The 20,202-nt window shown below is 37.6% G+C and overlaps 1 protein-coding gene across 1 annotated transcript in view; it reads left to right on the top strand.

Moving 5' to 3' along the window:
* ROBO1 (roundabout guidance receptor 1) overlaps positions 1-20,202 on the top strand; it is a 534,041-nt gene that overhangs the window by 496,001 nt on the left and 17,838 nt on the right. Inside the window, exons 19-25 of the mRNA XM_086482457.1 lie at positions 2,990-3,016; positions 5,676-5,718; positions 9,763-9,917; positions 13,219-13,554; positions 16,015-16,122; positions 18,725-18,869; positions 19,177-19,428. Coding sequence (XP_086338583.1) covers positions 2,990-3,016; positions 5,676-5,718; positions 9,763-9,917; positions 13,219-13,554; positions 16,015-16,122; positions 18,725-18,869; positions 19,177-19,428 — 1,066 coding nt within the window. The remainder of the gene's footprint in view (positions 1-2,989; positions 3,017-5,675; positions 5,719-9,762; positions 9,918-13,218; positions 13,555-16,014; positions 16,123-18,724; positions 18,870-19,176; positions 19,429-20,202) is intronic.

Below are 20,202 nucleotides of genomic sequence, written 5' to 3'. Positions count from 1 at the left end.
TACAGTAACGCTTTTGGTGCGTGTACTTGAATTTCCTTGTGTTCCGTGGGAATGTGGTGAAGTGGCTGTTTGCGAAAGCACAACAGTCGATAATACTTTCCAAGGCTCTTTCATAAATGCTGTTGTGAGACCCTTTGTTGGGACTGAATTCTGGGACTGGCACACCTTGCATCTGCATTCAGTTAGAATTTCAGCAGTGGGACTAACTTAAAGCACTCTTCGTTTTCATGTTGTTGATAACTTTTGTATCAGATTGTCAGTGGGCAAGCAGTGCTTTACAGCATACTCTGTGACAAATAAAACTAGCGTCTCTACCTGGAGGATCTTCTGGAATAAACACTTGATTTCTCCTGATTCAATAATCTTACAATTAAGCCCCAAAGTTAAAGCCGAATTCAGTAAGCCGCAGTTCATTACATCTCAAAGCAGTACCTCACAGGCACTCATAGAGTGAAAACCATAAATTCTCAAATCAATCAGAAAATGGGAGATCTGTTTTTGAAGGAATAGAGGGAGAATGTTTGATATTTAGCAATCAAAAGGTAGACCTAAGCTTAAAAGGTGCATGCATCTTAATTATGAAGGGTGTCAGGAGATTATGTTCACTTCAAGAATGAATGTGTGATGGGCAAGACAGGTAGGCAAATATACACAAATGTTTTTAAACAGTAGCAATGTGTGGCTATGAAAAAGAAGGAGTGCTAAAATAGCAACTGAGTGAGTGGAAACATGGAAGTAGTTCTGGAGTGTTACAGAGTGTAGGTGTCCTCCATGCTATTAAAGTATCAGAGCTCGCGGGAGACTTCAGGCACAGTGGTTGTAACGGAGTTGTAACCACAGAAATTGGGGGTGAATTTCACTTTTGATTTTGTTCTGCAAGGCTTTCGTAGATAAGACAGATGCTGACATACTGCTGCATTGGCCTGCGCTGTTTTGTGTTACTAATAGCATGCTGCCATACTGCCTTTCTACAGTTCTATCAAACTAACATTGCTATGCTTTCAGCAGTACCTATGATTAAGCAAAAGGCATACAATTTGTCCTTAAAAATGGTTGCTTTAATGACATCAGCTATTGTTCAAAACAGCTGTGTTTTTCAATATCTGTAAAAATATCTTTTGTGTAATTTGGTGGGAATTTTAATGAAAATATATAGAAAAGTAGAGTCTGCGTCTCCATTATCAAGTATTCTTCAAGAAAAAAAGCTGTCTTCAGTGAAATATAAATTGCAAAGCAGTTTGCCACTCTGCAGTGCATCAAGTCATCACCGCAAGCCCAGACTTTCTTCAGTCTTGCATTTATTTATTTATTTTTATATTTAGCTTCAGGCCTGACATCTGTTAAAATACTTCACTACTCCCACACATGCATATTGTACTAGTGCTCTTACTCACTCAGAAGAGTTTATTAATAGAAGCTCTGAGAATTAAGTTGTTCTTTCGTGTGGTAGCGATAAAGATTTCATTTAGTTGAACCTCTGTTCATCTGTTCCTCAGTTCCTTAAGAAACTAAACTGGGTTTAGTACTTAGCTCACAGAAGACTAATGAGACAGTAGTTTAAGATATTTTTTCATGTCCTTGTGATTGCAAATTAATTTTCAGACACTTGATTCTCTTTTGAATAGATCTGGTTTAAATGCACCTTCTATTTTAATGAAAGCTTGTTACTATGGTTCTGTATTTTTGAATGTAGCTAAATTAAACTTGACTGTGTGAAAAGGCCTAGCTCAAAGAAAATACAATGGAATTCCCAAGATAAAGGGCTGTGCTACAAATGAAGCCTGAAATAGGCAAATGCTCAGAGGTTTCTCTTTTTTTTCTTAGTGTCGTATCTCTGGAAATAAATTGGCTTGGTAAAAGGTGGCGGGGGGGTGAGTGTGGAAATATAGCATCCTAAATTATAACAAGACACTCTGGACTCCCCCCAAAATCAGTTATTGTCAAAATTAGATAAGCGGTTGTTCTTGTAGCCAAAACCTTTTCTTTCTGTGCCAGGTTTGCAGAGGAAGTTCTGTCTCAAGGCTACTTTTAGTGAATATTTTATTGTTTCTCTTACATTTTTCTTTGGTGTCATCAGATTGAAAAGGACACTTTTAGCCTCTTTTTGACCATCAGTGGTAGAAAAACTATACTGTCTTATCAACAGGAGGGGGAGCATGCACTAGTAGGAAGAGATGCTAGTGCTCTGTATTTGGATTAGAGACACTGTTGATCCAAAGAGGATTTATAGTGGCTGTGAGAGTGAAGATTGTCAAGCAATGTCATTGTTCCGTTGTTAACCTTTCCCTCTTAAAGCCAAGGGTTAAAAGGTAGAAAGGTGTTCTTCCATCTAGGGAGATCTTTTACCTTTTTTTGTAATTATTTAAGAAAGGAAGATAACTCTGTTTAACAGTCTTGTCTATGAAAACAAAACTTAATTGCTGCAGTAGATTTTAGTGCCTTTATTACAATGAGAGTTGATGCCATTCTTGATTCAGAGAGAGTAAAACAGCAGTTCTCTTTGTTCCTTTATATGATTATTATTTCCTTACTGAATACTTAAGTGTGCCTATTAGTTCAGTGTAATGAGCATTTACTTAGTGAACTGCAGATAAGGTTCAATAGGATCTTGATAAGACTTTGTTACGGAATTTGTCATTGTGCATTCTAAAATGATTAACAGTGTGGGAGTTTTGTTTGTGCTAAGATGTTCAAAAAAACTTAAAATACAAAACTGGGGGGTGTTTGAAAGGCTGAACCACAGTCTGGTCCCCTCAGGAGCACAATAGAATATCAAGGGTGGTGTTTTTTTGGAATAGTACCTGTAGAGACAAGCTTCTTTCTGAATCACAAATTTATTTTTATTTCTATATCAATGTGACTGAACTACTGGGTTAGTTATATACATTTGTTTTGTGTTCGGCTGTCTGCTAGATTTATACTAATGTGGTATGTTTCCCTTTCTTTCTTCAGCTTAATAACCAGTTTGTATTTTGTTTTGATTTTTCAGTCCCGTCTTTTACCTTCACACCAACAGGTATATATTTGCACTTTTCCCCCCTTCTTTGTTACTTTAGCATGTGTTTGTGGTACTGTTTCTCTTCTTCTGACATAACCAGCCCAGCTGTTCTGAAGGGTTTTTTTAACAGTTTTATAAATGACAGGTATCGTTATTTCGTTCTCTAAGTAGTGTATATTTGCTTTGTAGCTGACCCTTTTTTTAGTTCGTGTGTACCATTTCGTAGCATACCATGTGATGCAAGCATGCCATTTTGTAGCATGATCCAGTCAGTTTGTACAGCCTGGGCTCTCTTTTTGCACATTACGATGGAGTAGCGTGGCCTTCGGCACCTAGTGATGCAAAAGGTGTTTCTGATGGAGGAGGAAGGACTTAGCAGAGCCGAGATGCTGACTTGAAAGGGATTCAGTAGGATTATAGTTGGTGAAACGTGCTGCTTTTCTTTCCTCTGAATCTGCATTAATCCAGTGACCTAGGAGTTGTCTGGTTTGGAAGATACAGAAAATCAGTGTTATAGTAGTTAGATTTCTTTGCTTGCTGCCTTAAACTGCATTTGTGCTATGAAATTTTGAAATTATCATCCTGTTCTACATAAACAGAGGTGCATTTCAAATTCAGGGTGAGTTTCAAATAGTCTTCCATTTCTTTTTGCTTGGAAACATACAAAATATGACATAGCCTGAGCCGTAGCCCGCCAAAGTCCGTGGGAGCCTTTCCGTTCTGTAGAGCTGACCATCAGTCGCTCCCACAGTCTGGCAGCTCAGCAGCTCTTCCTCTACTGTGGAAAAAATTCAACACATTCAGTACGCGCCAGTATACTGCATGCGTTGCTTTTAGCTACAGTCTGAGTGAACAGGCAGGTTGTTTCTTCCTCTTTTGTTCTAAATCCCTTATTTTTACAAGAGGTCTGTAAGACTTGCAGGACGTGTATATCCAGGCACGGTAACCCATCTACCCCCTCCTCTGCGCACACACGTTAGCAGGGGCATGTTAGCTCAAAATCAGCACTGTACTAATTTGGCCTCTGGGCAGCAGCTGAGTTACATCCTTCCAAGTTGGACCACAGAGGAAGCAATCTCACATCTGTCTGCATTCATCCAACAAACCTGATCGTAATGGATTAACTTCTTATCCGCGTGTTTTTAATCATATTGAATAGTATCTGGTTTCAAAAGTCATCGTATTATGTTCAGTGGAGTTGCTCACTGTTCGGCCTGAGTCACAGAGGCCCTTAATATTTCTGAAGTCCTTTGAGAGCGACAGTGGAGACCAATTCAAACTGTTATTATTTTGCTGTTATTTTAATTGGCTTAACAGAGGGCTTCTGTTGCAATCACAATTGTAGCACACTACTGAAATTCTGCAGAGGCTGGTAGGTTAGCTAACATATATCTTCTCAGTTGGTTTCTAAACTTTAAAAGAAAATACCAGGGCTCCATAAGATGTCAGAGCTGCAAAATAAATAGCACTGAGATTTTTAAAGAAGAAATTGGAAAAAACACAAAGTATGTAAAAAAATTTAAAGGACAAAAAAAATCCTTTTTCAGTCCAGGTTCCTAGTAATTGGTTCCATTGGATTTAAATGGAACCAGACCCTCTTCTTTAGCATTACCTATGGTAAAATACTACCTGTAGCAATGCATCCTACATTTTAATCCTGTTATTGTAATCGCTGCCAGCATTTATCTCTCTCTTGCAGACACCCAGTTTGTAGTTCTTCTAAAGAGCAGAATTTGGCAGCTTTTTTTCAACACATTCCTGGTTGGAAAATGTAGGATCCATCAGCATTTGCAGAGAGGCAATCTCCTTAACTCTTTGCCAAACTCAATGCAAACATGTAGAATTTATAACACTATTTCTTCCTGGATGCTTGCATCCTAAAAACTAACTTTTCCACAAAGATACTTCCTATGAAGGATATGCAATCCATGCCAACAAATAAGTACATGTGGACATCCACTTTGTGAATGGGTAATGCTTCTGAAATGCTAGCAAAACTGTTCCTTCTGATTTAGGAAGTATTTTTTTCTGCCAGACATTTTTTTACCAAGATTTATACATTTAAATTTTTAGGTTTATAAGTATCATTAATAAAACCAATTATAAAATGCAAACTTCTGGGGACTTTTAGAGTGTGCCTGTTCCATGCGTATAGTGCAGTAACATTCAGAAAGAGGATGTGTTTTTCCGTAGGTTCAGCTGTAATGAGCCATTGTTTACATTGGAAGTAAGTTCTGTTACAGAATCATGATGCCTCTTTAATCTTACCAAAATAGTAAGGTAGAGCAAAGCTTTAACGTCTAGCCATTCATGAAATAAATATATGACCTAAATTCTTCCACAGAGTAACTCCACTGAAGTCAGCAGAGTTATGTTAAGGCTAGGTTCAACCTGATATGTGGCTTCCTGCTTTCTTAAGCAATACATGCATGTGTTTGTGTTTTTCAGAACAGAACTGAAATATAAAGCTTTGTTGGAGCTAAGACTGGCAGTTATCAAGCAACACAAGTATTATGTATAAACTTGCATTTCAAGGAATAGTTTGCAGAAACTCTGTTAATGTATAAATGCACGTTTATTGTCTTAGCTAAAATGAAACAAAGGCAAATGTAATACTGCTATTTAAGGAGTCTTTTATGATTTTTAAATTATTTTTTTTAATCTTTAACTATTTCAGTAACATATCAGAGAGGAGGAGAGGCCGTAAGCAGTGGAGGCAGGTAATTATATGCTTTATTTTTAAAGCTATAAATCGTGTGTGACTAAATGTAGGGATGCTAGGAGTACAATTGTCCTTGTGAGTAATGGCAGAATAATTACTTGAAAAGGTATGTTTTAGTTTATATGGTTCAGCCAAATCTTTTTCTGTTTAGAAGAAGAATATATGGTTTGAATTTTTAGGTTGATTTGCAAGGAATGAAGGATAATATTTTCAGCTTTGTTAGCCTGTAAAAACTGCATCTCAAAAAATGAGCAGCAGAGGGGGCACTTTAACTTCAGAATAAAAACCTGGTTTACCGGCTGATTAAGGGAGTAAAAGTAATTAAGTCGTGGCATTTATGAAGATTAAGAAATATAGCTGGTTCACAAATACTGCAAAGAAAGAAAACGTTTATTGGAAAAAAAATTGCTGAAGACATAAAAGAACCTAAAAGGTGACTTTTTAAGAAAAAAATTTGCTGTGAATGCAAAACAGTTAAAGCATCACTTACAAGAGATGGGGTACTGAAGGAGAGGAAAACAGGTAAGTTTTTAATTTAAAGCCCGCCGCCTTGAGAACCTAGGCCACTCCAAATTGAGAATTTAACTAAAACATGTTTACTGGGTTTACGTTATTATTTAGTGAATGGCAATGGACAAACCAGTAATTTACATTTCCTATATAGAGGTGGAGTTTTCTTCAGGAGGCAAAAGAATGATTTTGGCAAACAGGCAGGTCAGAGCAGTGTCACTTTAGTAGCATGCCTCTTTTTTTTGGGGGGGGGATGGTTTTTTGGGGGTTTTTAGGTCACATTCAAGCACGCCTTTTTATAAGCATCTCAGTTAAAGATTTGGCATGACACTGAAATAAACTGTAAAACCTCAGAGAGCAGCCGAGCAATAGATTCCTATATCAATTCCTGTTTCACAAGTGGCATCTTGTGATTCCTAATTTGCAAGACCGTACAAAAATTCAGCAATGGTAAAGATTTGGCATAAAATTAAACATTTTCAGTCTTCTCAAATGCTGTCCAGAGGCGAGGCTACTCTGCTGCTGCTGAACCTGGCATGTTAAGAGGAATTGCAGATATCTCTGTCCAGCACTGTACGCTGCTGTGTTGTTGTAGCCATAAAACCATGGAGGAAAGCCCTTAGAGCAGTTACCGTGTGATTTTTGAGTGGACAAATCTGTAAATCACTGGGTTGCTGCCTTCACCCTAGGATAGTGAGAAAATAAGAGAGAACAGAGATGAACCCTCTCCTTTCCTGACAAGGTTGTTCAAAAAGATGTGCAGTTAACATCCTTTGTGCCACTGTGCTTTCTCACTCTTCCCATAGCACAGGCTAGACAAAGCACACTCACATAGACTCAGAGGACGGAAATGAACCCAGAAGTGTCTACATCGTACACAGTTGTTTTGGTACTGATAGAGAAGCAGCATCATTTTTTACTGTTCTAGTTTTAAGGATCTGTGCTAGTCTAGCAGCGTAATTGATCCAAGCTGCTAACTTCTATGCTTCTTTTGTTCATTTGCATATATAGCATTTACAGGACGTATGATGTTGTACCATATTTTGAAACATACTTCTGCAATACAAAAAAAAAAAAAAAATGTTACTTTTACATGTGAAACCTTCCTATGATTTCCAAACCTAACTTTTTCACTTCCTTGCATTATATTTGCAATGTTTTGGAGAGGTTTAGCATTTTTGCTAAGTGCAGTTATGTGAGCATGTTAAAGCGTTATTCAGAATTCAAAATGTCACAGTGCTATATTTCAACATAACCTCCACTTCTGTGATGCTGAAAAAATGCCCATTTCAGTGCCAATCCCTTTTCTAGACAGGATTCAAGTAATGGTAATTGTGGTGGATTGACTCCAGCCAGCAGCTAGGCACCCACACAGCTGCTTGCTCAGTCCACCTCTACCCTAGACCCAGTATAGTGTCACAGAATCATAGGATCGTCGAATGGTTTGGGTTGGAAGGGACCTTAAAGCTCACCTAGTCCAACCCCCTGCCATGGGCACGGACACCTCCCACCAGACCACGTTGCTCAAAGCCCCATCCAGCCTGGCCTTGAACACTGCCAGGGAGGGGGCAGCCTGTTCCAGTGCCTCACCACCCTCACAGTAAAGAATTTCTTCCTACATCTCATCTAAATCTCCCCTCTTTGTTTGAAACTGTTAACCCCTCATCCTCTCACCACACTCCCTCATAAAGAGTTCCTCCTCATCTCTCCTGTAGACCCCCTTTAAGTACTGGAAGGCAAGGATTCAAGGAATTTGCTGCAAAAGTTAACGATCTTTGGAAATTACGGTGTCAAATCATCACCAGGCTATGGAGCTGTAATACAAACATCTCCTCCCCACAGTTCCACCTAAATGGCTCCAATTAGTAGAATTTTTGTTTACTTATATATCTTAAACCACACTTCTTACATGACAGCAGGTGTGAATGCAGAGTAAATTTTAGAAGCAAAGGACCTGTGTCACTTTATCCAAAAATCCACAGGTCTTGAAAGTGCTGAAACGTTCTGGAAGGCTTTGTCTCCTCCAAATGCCTTGAGGCGTAGTTTCATTGTGAGAGCAGAGTGGTAGGGAAAAAAGCAGCATGTTTCAAATCAGTTGACCTGCTCACAGGACTACATAGCTGTACATTTATTTTAGTTTTACAAAAAATACGTGTTTAGTGTATGTGTATTGGCTGGCTTGTTAGCCTGACAGTAAGTCAAGCCTCATCACCTCCTATGTGAAATTGTCAAATGACATATGCAGTACAGAAATATATATACACGTATATGTATAGATCTTTTAAATGTCATTCTGAGACTATGACTTAAGCCTGCGGCACTGATAGCCTATATCCCCCACAACTAACTGCATGCAGTTTGTATTCTCAACTTGCAGTTTAAGAGGATTAGCATATTTTATTTTTGATGACCATCATATCTAATGTTATGGAGACTAGTTTCTGCAGTATTTCAGATGGAGAGTTGCCTGTTAAATCCTGTGATGAAAGAGACTGTGTTCCTTTTTTGTTTGATATATGACAGTGGCTAAAATTATCTACTTTTAAAAGCATCTTGGTTATCAAAGGCAATTTTAAGTTGTTAGGGGATGCTGCTTATACAGGACTTTATAACATGCCATTGCATTGTTAGTGTGAAAACTGAAGAGGCACTAAACATTCTAGAAAATATTCATCAGAGCATCTTTCACACTCACTAGAAAAATGCAGCAACTTGGAAACCAAGGGATGCTATTTCTTTCTGCTGATGGCAGGAATGCACTGTATTCAAAAGACAGCCAGTATGCAGCATTGATATCTTTAAAGGTGTTGAGTATTCCCAGACACTTTAAACTTGCTTAGGAGCTGCTGCTGTTCCACCCACATAAAGATTAAGCAAGTGGCTTACTTATTTACAAAGACATATCGCACACTCAGTGTGCTTAGTGAGATCCAAATACTCCCAAGCAACAGAGGTTTCTGTAGTCTGCTGTTTCCTTTGATCCACCTCAGTAGTACTATCTGATGGTGAAGAGAACTTGGCTTCATAAATCACCAAGAATTTGGGAGTATTCACATCCAAACTCGACTCTTTATTTCCTCATATCTATCTCGCTCCCATGTGTGAACTTTTTGTTTGACTTGCCGATTTCCTCTTTTTTACCTTGCTTTCTTGGAGAAAGAGAGAAGGGACAGAAAAATAAAAATACAACCTATCCAGGGAAAAAACAAAACAAAACAAAACAAACCCCAGCCAACCAAAACCAGAGACCACCAAAACCAAAGTGACAGGTAAAAGTTGCACACCAACATATGTGCGTAGTTGAGCAAATGGAACTGATGCTGTCCTTGGCTGTTGAGAATGTCTTAGCAAGGAACAGGTTATATAGGAGACTGGAAACCGTTAAATAATTGAATCAAGCTGTATTTCCAAATGCTCAAGCCTTTAAATATTTGGTATTGTTTTGTAATATCTAACATTTTGAGAAGAACATAATTGCAATGTGAAAATGGTTTTGTTTCATTTATGAAATGACCAAGCTTTGTTTTTAAAGGCCAGGACTCCTAAACATCAGTGAACCTGCCACTCAGCCATGGCTAGCAGATACTTGGCCTAACACAGGGAACAATCACAACGACTGCTCCATCAACTGCTGCACCTCTGGCAATGGAAACAGTGACAGCAACCTTACGACATACAGTCGACCAGGTTAGTTACGTTTCTACCTTGCTAAGGAATCTTCTTTACAGAGTGTATACTTCTAATACCTGAGAGAGTGTACCAGTTTGTTTGGGTTTTTATTTCCAATGCATTTAGACTTAATAAAGTTTCTCATTTATGTCATGATTATGTTTTTGGTCCCTTTCTGGATCCCTTTTTTCAGTCCCTTCAGATAGTTGTGGCAAGCTGTACGCTGAAGGACCACCTGCAAAGTTCAATGTTACCGAAAGTCACACTGAACTGTTAGGTTTCAGCATCTGAAAAAGAGCAGATAAGGTCATTTTTACGTTGTTCTGAACATCCGTGTTACTTGGATGGAGAAGTACCACCAAAATAACACTAGTGAGTTTTCCTTCCAGTTTGGGTGTGATGGGAAGCAAGAAATAAAGCATTGCTACAGTACTTACAAGACAGTCAGTCTACTTTGGCACATTCAGAACCTCCCTTGGGGTGCCATTCTGTACAAAATTGGATAGCTGGTTTTCTCTTTACGTCGTGTGGATAAAAAAGTTAGCTTCACACTCTAAAAGCAATTTTGAAATGTTAGGTTAAGTGGTAGTTCCCAGGAGCTTGGGCAGGACTTGGAGTGCTCTTGAAGAAAACCTTGTGAGTTCCACAGGAATACAGTTGGAGAAATATATCTGGAAGCGCTAATTGTTGCACATTTTATTTTATATGGACCGTAGGTTCCTTTTGTTTTAACCTGATTTCTCTTACTTGTGAGGAATGAAAATAAGTCTTTTCCACTACCAGCTGATTTTTGCTAGTAGCACTTCCCAGCATTTCAGAGCAAGAGCACGACTACCTATAGTGAAGTTGCATAAGTGCAAAACAGCATTACCTCCTGTAATTAATGTGAAACAAGCCATAATGTGATGGTGGTAATTCATCTCCTGCAATATGCTGTCTGACAGTGACCAGTGCCAGGTGCTTCAGAGGAAGGTGAGAGATTTTAACATTAGCTACTTGTATCTTACCCTGCCCAAGAATATCACATCCAAAAATACCTATGTAAAAACATTTCTGATGCAGAGATACTTTATCATGGCAAGTACAGACATACCAAGTTCTAGTAACTGAAACTTAATGAATTCAGAAAAGGAAGAGAGCGCACGTTTCTGAGGGTTGGAAACTATTACAACATCTTGTCATGAGTTGTAGTGGATTCTTTCTCAATTTAGCTTTTATATTAAGCTTGGTTGTGTTGCAAAGTGATTCCTTCCTTTCAAGTAGAGCTTGTGAACTTGAGGGTCAGACAAGATCCTCATGGTGATCTCTTCTGTCCTGGAAAATCTGGCAAACATTCTTAATTTATGTCACCTTGGGCTTGGCTTATGCTCTGAAGCGGCAGAGTTGGATATCCCCTCTGTAGCTGTGAACATGCTAAGTAACTGTGTATTTTTAATTTCTTTTAAGTATAGTACTGTCTTCCAAGTCTACAGGGTGGGAACGTGTTCCAAAACTGGATGGTATAAAAAAATCTAACGGAATAAATCTTCTATAAGTAAACCAGTTTTGTTAAGTATTTTGTATGAGGAATTCTAATGCGTCTATGTAAAAAAATGTGCGTACTGCATATACTCTATTGATTATATTGCCCTACACACAAATCGGATGTAGCTGAAAATGGAAGGAGGTCAAAATATGTAAGTGACTCTGCAAGGATATTATAGCAAAGCATGAAGTATTAGGAATTAAAAATATGCTGGGTATATAATTGCCCACTGTAATACAAAGACTCGGAAAGGAGGAAAGACTAGCATGGTTTCAGTAGGCGAGAGAAAAAGCAGAAATGAAAACATTTAAACAGTAGAAATCAAGAAGTTGAAGACTATGGAGCAATAAATAACAGCTCACATAAAAAAGAAAAATGTATCAAACAGTAAAACCTTCAGAAAACACAAGCTGGAGGGCATGAAATGTGCGATGATAAGCTGTATGTGGCATGTTCTGATACAGTTACTTAATCACTGAAAGTGTGGGTCAGTGATTTTCTACCTCAAATTGTGTTTTATTTCTCTTTTTCAGGAAATATTTCTCAAAAAAAGTTGTATGTATTAGGGAATATTTTTGAAATTTAACATCCTCTATATCTAATAGTTATTTCATTTATTATAATGGTCAAATCCTGAAATCTGTACTAGTTTTGCTTGGCACCCTCTCCAGTAAATCAATTGTGGCCACAGGTAATGGCCTTTACGTTTTCAATCCAACTTATTAGCATAAATACCACGTCTTTTAAAGGAGGAAAACTATATTCCTAGTGATTGTTGTGTAATTGTTGATGCATCAGTCAGCTGGCAAATGAGAACTTTTGCTTAGTGATTGTTGAATGCTAGTTTCACTAAACTGTCTAACTTCTGACCCACAGTCTGTGTTACTCTGTTTAGTATTCTGTGGAGCTGCTGTCACGCAGAGGCAAGAGAACGCAGAAAGGCAGGCACACTGGTTCACACAGTAGTGGCCAGAGCATCAGTACATGTCTAATTTGCTCTGTTCAATAAGTAGTGGTCTCATGGTGCAATAACTATTAGAAGAATGAACTCATGCTGTCTATATGAAATGTATTTAGCATACAGGACAATGATATTACTATGGTGTTTGTTACTTATTTTGCAATATCCAAAGCAACTAAAAATTAGCAGAAATTCAAGATTGATTTCCTGTCTTTTTGTTTCAAACCAAAATAGAAGATTGTACAAGGAAACGTTAATCAAATAAAGGCTTGCTACTGGGTACTGAGTTACCTTTCACATTGTACTTTTTCTCTTTAATTCTGTTACGTGTAATCATTTTTCAATCTGTTTGATAAAAATCTGTTGTATCTCTGTTTCTTATCACAAGTACAAGAAAGTCTAAATGCTGTTGAGATGACATGAGATGACTGTCATGTTTAGTTATTCCCACTATTAAGTTTTGCTTGATATTTCCTTTCAATGCAAATTATTTTAATCATTGTTATTGACTGGATATCTATACTGCTTTGAGAGTAATGTCTAAAAATGTGAATGTTTATATGGCCTCTCTAGAAAAAGCCCAGCAAGGTAAGTCATTGTAGATATGATTCAGGTCTGAATTTACAGTGAATCAAAACAGTGAACCCTACTTTTGAAGTGGTAGCTTATAAGATAAACAATGTACTGTAAATTATTTAGTTCATTACAGTATCTCTGCTTCATGGATGCAAGCCATGTGGTTATGCACTAGAAAAATTTTAAAGGGAATTTCATTGAAAGTATAGTGTAAGCGAACAGAATGACCTTTTCTTTTTTCTTTCCTCTGTGGTTAGCCGATTGTATAGCAAATTACAACAATCAGCTGGACAACAAGCAAACAAACCTGATGTTGCCTGAGTCAACTGTATATGGTGACGTGGACCTCAGCAACAAAATGAATGAGATGAAAACCTTCAATAGTCCAAATCTAAAGGATGGAAGATTTGTCAGCCAGCCTGGGCAGCCCACTCCTTATGCCACCACTCAACTCATCCAGTCAAATATCAGCAATAATGTTAACAATGGCAGCGGGGATACGAATGAGAAACACTGGAAACCCTCTGTTCAGCAAAAGCAAGAGGTTGCACCCATACAGTACAACATTATGGAGCAAAACAAATTAAACAAAGGTGAAGAGCTTTTAGCTTGTTTCTGCTCTTTAGGCATCAGAGGAGTTTTGCCCTACTGGTGCTGGGAGTCTAAAGCTTTCAGGTTCAGCAGTTACAGACTTCTGTGGTGCTTTTAGACTTTTCCCTCTTTAGCTTTAGAAATCAACAGTTAGCATTGTCAGAAAGTTAATTAGCACCACAATAACCTTCAGATATTGAATTTATTATAAAAAAATAACAAGCTGTACCTTTAGAAAAGAGTTAAATACAATACATTTCTTACGGATTTGAGGTTAATTTAAATTTAATAGTAGTTAAGGGATTGGTTAGGACAGAGGCCAGATATTTTATTCATAAGCCAGATGCATGGTAGTCACATTATACTCTACCTTAAATTTTAAATAGGTCAACCCACTCTTCCCAGTCGTGGATGGAGACTAATTAAATCTACATGTTCATGTAAACGAATGAAGTTTTGCATATCAAACTCTGTAAAATTGTATTGTGTTGTACACTGGGGACACAAATGGAGTGATCCAATTCATTTTAGACTTGTTCTTAGCAAGCCTTCAATTCACATATTGAGAAGAAGACGCTACTGCACACAGTTTTGGAAACTAAATTCCTTTGTTACTGTGACTGAAGTCTGTGAATCCAGAAGCTAAAAATAAATTGATTTCAGTGTTAACGGGAAATATCAGAATGTACTTTTGTGGCCTTGAGGGCATGTTTCTTTAATACAATGTGTGGGAGTTGGAAGAAATAGGTATGTGATTTCTTGCAGTCCTCCAGGCTACCATGCAACCTCTTTTAATAACCTGATTTGCAAAACAGTATCCCTAGGAACTGGATCCATTCTAGCTTGGAACTTTTTGCATGGATTGTTGTGACTGAGGTGATCGCATAGGGATAAGTTATCCAGTAAAAAGATACGTTTCATTGCAGGAATGTTGATTTCTCTTTTGGACCCATCTACTCACAGAGGAGTTCAAAGGGCAATATAAAATGTGACACCTTCCCTTGACATAAACATGTCAAAAGAAAATTCAATTTTTGTGGCTCCTTTCTAGAGGGTGAAAGCTGGGGTTTTTTTGTAATTATGCTTTCTTTCGTGAACTGTGTATTCCATATCTGTTTTGGAATTAAAACATGTTTGGGTTTTATGACCTGGAAGATACTGCATCTTTCAAACTGTGTATATTACAGCTGCATACTCTCTAACATATTGCAGTGTGGAAAGGCCCCCTTAAAGCATTGTCTGCTGACAGTCATATATACATATTTCAGAGTGTTGATTTATTGTTTATCCTCTGTGTAAACATATGCGGTATGTAGGGCTTCAGCATGGTCTTTGGAATGCAACTAGGCTGAGAAACTATTACAGAATACACTCTGGTGTGGAATTTATCATTTTGCTCCTTTTCCCATGCTTACATTTTCACAAATATGTTTGCAGTGGATGGGGACTGGATTCTTAGTTTTGTTTATTTTCATCTTGATTTGCTATTTTATGAGTCAATATTCTGATCTTGGTTTTCTCATTTCCTAAGTCAAAACCATCTTGCTGATGATTATACCGATAGCTTTTGTGATGGGAAGTAACCATTTTGATGAGTTACATGCTGTGCTTCATTGTCACTACTTCATGTCCAGTGGTTCTGTTTATGATGCAGTTCAGTTTCTCTTGTTGTATGAAGAGTAACTCAGCTCCTTTCTGTTCTCTGTAAATTGTAATTCCTTTTTGGCATGAAAAACTGTTTTGTCAGATGAGTATTTTACTTCTGATAAAGTTTTACAGATCTGGTTGCCAAATCTAGATTTAAAAGTAACATATGTATATCAAGTTCTCTGGAACTGGAGAAGGAAGTTATGGTAACAGCCATTAGCAAAACAAGGACCTGCCTGTAGTCAGAACCTGCATGACCCAACGTAAATAGAAATCTTCTTGGAGCCAGCAGGCATTAAACAAAGACCCCTTCTGTTGTAAACAAAATTCAGTGGAGCTGCATTGTTGCTCCAGCAGATCATTCAGCCCTTGTAATACAGGGCTGGCTCCTATGTGGATTTGTCACCTTTGAAATACAAAAAGTAGCTACTACAGTCCACTGGCTGCCCTGCATGTGTAAATTAAGCAGAGACCATGGAAAATCAATCAAGGTGACAGTCTATTCATATTCAAAATGCTCATACAGGTTGTATATATCCAGTGAGAATCATTGCAGAGGCATTGCGACAACCCTGTGCATAGGATTTCATTTTACTTCATTTTTGCTGTGGAGCTACTAAGTTCCCATGATTTTCCTAAAACTTACAAATAAAGACAAGAAATAAAACATGATTATAGGGTTATTTGCCTTTCAAAAAAATGAATTTATTTCTTCCTCACTATTTTCAGGAGATCTTACTTTATGTTATAAAGCAGGTATATAAAAGTAGATGTGTTTCTGAAGGGTAGCATTAACTATGCTATTAAACTTCCAGATTACCGGGCAAATGACAACATTGCTCCAACTATTCCGTACAACCAGTCATACGACCAGAATACTGGTGGATCCTACAACAGCTCGGACAGAGGCAGTAGTACATCTGGTGAGTATCTACAGCATTTTCCAAACCCACTGACAGTAATACAGCACAGGGATGTTAAACAGCATAAAAACTGACCCAATAGGTGCCTATATTTCTATTGCATCTGCATGATTGCTTAGTGTCATCTAAATGTCAATTAAGTAATTGATTGTCCAAAATTGTGAAAGTCGTGAAAACAAATAGGAATTGGATTTCCTAACTTTAATGCCCTGTGGGTTAATATTATGGTCTCCGGGTGGGCAAGTCATAGAAATTCCTTTTCAGCTGTCACAAAAAAAGAGGATTTTAATTTCTGTATTACCTTTCTGGTACTTTACTGACTTCCTTTCCATCTCTTGGGTCTACTCACCCAAGACAACCTTATTCATGAACAGGCTCAAGATACAAGAATGTTTGAGTGATACCTAAGAGAACTACTTTAAGAAATTTTTAATTTAAAAAATTAAATCTATGCATTTTATTGAGTAAAAAGCATGCACGCATACGTAAAATTTTTATAGATTTCAGTGGCTCTATGTCAAAACTATTTTAGTACATCATTCAAATGTAGACAGTAGAGAGTTAAAGATAAATTTTGTTTCTCCTTGGCATCTCCTATGCAAAATATCTAAAAGCCCTTCATAGAAATCTTGAAACAAGACAGTTGTTTTGTGCTGGAGAGTGCTGACTAGGGCACTGAAATTGTGCTTTGTGCTTTGGAACCACAGGATATGGTTTAATTAAAAAGTTACTGCTGCTCATTGTGGTATAACTTGTTCACTTTCAGTGTTGATTTCTGGTAGAGATGTGTGAAATGTTTAGAGCTAAACCAGCAACTATGCAAAGGCTTGGTTTGGGGCTTTACTGTAAGTCTGATACTTAGCCTATGTTTATTTACATCAAGCCGATTATAGCGTGAGTTATGGTCACAATCATCAGCGCCCTGGACTTTATATCTGCTAAGCAATATGAGGAATTTCTTTTCACCTTCTGTTCTGCTGTTGCCTTAATCCTAACCTGCGCTCCATCTTCACCAATTGTGACTGAGGAACAGCAGAGACATAAACATGTAGATGAGCCTGCTGTGCCTTTGGGTGACCTGAATTCTCAGTAACTGAGGTGAGATAAGCAGTGCTCCCAATTCTCCCAAAGGCTCAGGGATGTTCTTCTGGAAGGCAGCCTTTTGCCCGTTCCCAGGTCTACAACATCAGGATGTGGTGCTGAGCCTGTGCTCAATGACATTGACTTCAAATTCAGTGTGAAACACCTCAGGGATGTGAACCCATGCAAATTAAAAATGAGAAGATGGTATTCTCCATGCTGACACCTATTATGGTTATTTATAACGCTAACAATTTATAGTCCTATAGCAAGGACTCCAGCAGGAATGAAGCAAGGTGACCAGGGTAATAAATTAATTGTGCCGAACCTAGTATATATCATGGTGCTTAGGGTAGCGAATGCAGATGATGGTCGCCTTGGGATAGTTAGGGTCTTGCTTGACATACTGAGATACCAGAAAAATAATTGTACATAGCTAAAATGTATTTGTATCTGGCAGCTAATGTGGGACAATAATAAGCAGAACTACTGTCTGTAACAGTGGAAAATATGAGACAGCAGAAGTGAGAAAATGAGCTTCTTAAATCTCACTACAACGTATTTAATCATGTGTACAAAGCTTAACCATTGTAATATAAAACCATGCCTCAGTTGAAGAGAGAAATGTGAAGGATTCTAAAACATACTCAAAAATACAGTGGCTTTATCTACAATTAAAGAAGTAACAATAACAAAGAAGGATAAAAATGTGTAGACCAAGGAACAGTGGTAGTCAGTTCTTCTCATAGCCATGTCCAAAGTTAAAATTCAAGACTACCTGAAAAATTTATCTTATTCAAAGTTATTTGAACTGTTAAAACTGCATTGTTCTATTAAGAGCTATAATTTCCCAGTAATAGTAGTTGAAAACATTTGTGCCATACTTCATCGCTCTTCTTCTTTTTTCTGTTATTTTAGTTCTTCTAGCAATTATTTTCAATTGCACCTGCCATTTAGACTAGAACTAGTAATTTCATTGTGCCTAAAATGTTTCAGTGGACAAGTACAAATTACATATATTCAGTGACTTAATGCAACAGTGGAACTTTAATAGATCATATCTGTATCATATTGTATTTTAAGTTCCAGCAATTAAATTGTATAAAGGCAGTTTAGAAAATAGGTCTACAGCTCGTTTGTTTTAGATGATAATCTATAACATAATGAATAGAAGTAGGAAGCTCACTCTTAATGACATTGCTTGTAAAATTAATTTATGGTTTTATCGCATTTTGAGTATTTATTAACGGTTTAAGTTTTGTATCCCGTGTGCATTTTTCCATGCTATGTAAAGTTTCTGGTTAAATTCCACTGCTTAAAATGTAGAATAATTTTCTAAAGAAGCTACAATTACAAATAGGTGTAAAAAGGAGGAACCCCAGTTCATTCTGACTCAGCACAACAGTAAATTGCCAGAGAACTCAAGAGGGTCTGGGAGGGACTACAGTTATTTTGTTTTTCAAAGCTAACAGTGAGGAGATACTTAAAAGCATTATAAATATGTACTGCGTTTTGTTCACAGGGAGTCAAGGGCATAAGAAGGGTGCTCGGACCCCAAAGGCTCCCAAGCAGGCTGGCATGAACTGGGCAGATCTTCTTCCACCCCCTCCAGCACATCCACCTCCCCATAGCAATAGTGAAGATTACAGTCTTTCAGTGGATGAAAGGTAAGAAAGATGAATTCATCATGCATTTCTCACTTTAATCACTAGTAAAATGAACTATAATTTGCCCTACAAGCTGGCAGTGAGACCTTTCTTCGATACTGTTCTGGTGCTCCTCAGCTAGCTGTAGCATGGCTACTTGGAGATCACTCACCAACAGCAGTGTACACCCACTCAGTACATCCTTACTAAGCTGTTCTCTGGAGCATATATAACAATGATTTTTTTGTGAACTGTTTATATGTGTATCAGATAAATTTTTACTGTGTAATCAGCGTAAGTCCTTATTTTCTTAAAAAATTAATTTTAGCTATGACCAAGAAATTCCTTGTCCTGTCCCACCTGCAAGGATGTATCTGCAGCAGGATGAGCTAGAGGAAGAGGAAGAAGACGAGCGAGGTCCTACTCCACCTGTCCGAGGAGCAGCTTCTTCTCCAGCCGCTGTTTCCTATAGCCATCAGTCAACTGCCACTCTCACCCCCTCTCCCCAGGAAGAGCTCCAGCCCATGTTACAGGACTGTCAGGAGGATCTGGGACACATACAGCACCAACCTGACCGGAGGTGTGTCAATGCAAATGTAGCGAGAGAGAAGGGACAAAAGTCGTCCTAGCCCCACTGAAAATTCCTGTTGAATTCACTGAGGCCAGGGTTTTCCCCATGATATTTATTCTGTTAATATTTAACTTCTAATCCAGGATGCTAGAACTATTTGTAACCTAAGAAATAAATAATTAAGTTGCTTATTATTATACCATGGAAATAAATGCAGTATATCACTTTACGGTACATATGATGCTGACATAAGTTAAATTCACAGTCATCAGGGTATTAAAGTGGTATCGTTAACACAGCTTACCATATAATTACAGTTCCATTGTTTCCAATAGATTTACTGCATTATTACCATAAAATAGCATGCATTATTTCACAGTAACTGTGCAATTAACTTGTCACCAATATGTATGAATATATATAAATATATAATTTATATAACCTATAGATTTTCTTCCTCACATAAATCCTAATACAGAAATTATTGCTTGCAAAATTTTCTTAACATTTCCACCTACCCTTATTTAAAGGAATGACCAACATTAATAAAGATAGATATTTGTTACAGGGAAATTTCGTTTCTTCACTGAATAGCTTTTAGTACCAACTATTTTGCATATACACTCTCACAGCTTCTCTTCCATAAAACAGTGAATTCTGAATGAGGCTTTTTATGTATGATGCTTACTTGTCTTGCTTTTTGTTAAGACCACCCAGCTTTTCCATCCCAAATTATATTTCATTATTTTTTCCCTCCAGTAGTTTGCAGATATTGTTTGTTAT

Source organism: Leptosomus discolor, chromosome 1, assembly GCF_034619465.1.
Source record: "Leptosomus discolor isolate bLepDis1 chromosome 1, bLepDis1.hap2, whole genome shotgun sequence".
NCBI classification, from domain to species: domain Eukaryota; kingdom Metazoa; phylum Chordata; class Aves; order Leptosomiformes; family Leptosomidae; genus Leptosomus; species Leptosomus discolor.
This window is presented reverse-complemented; position numbering and strand designations above follow the sequence as displayed.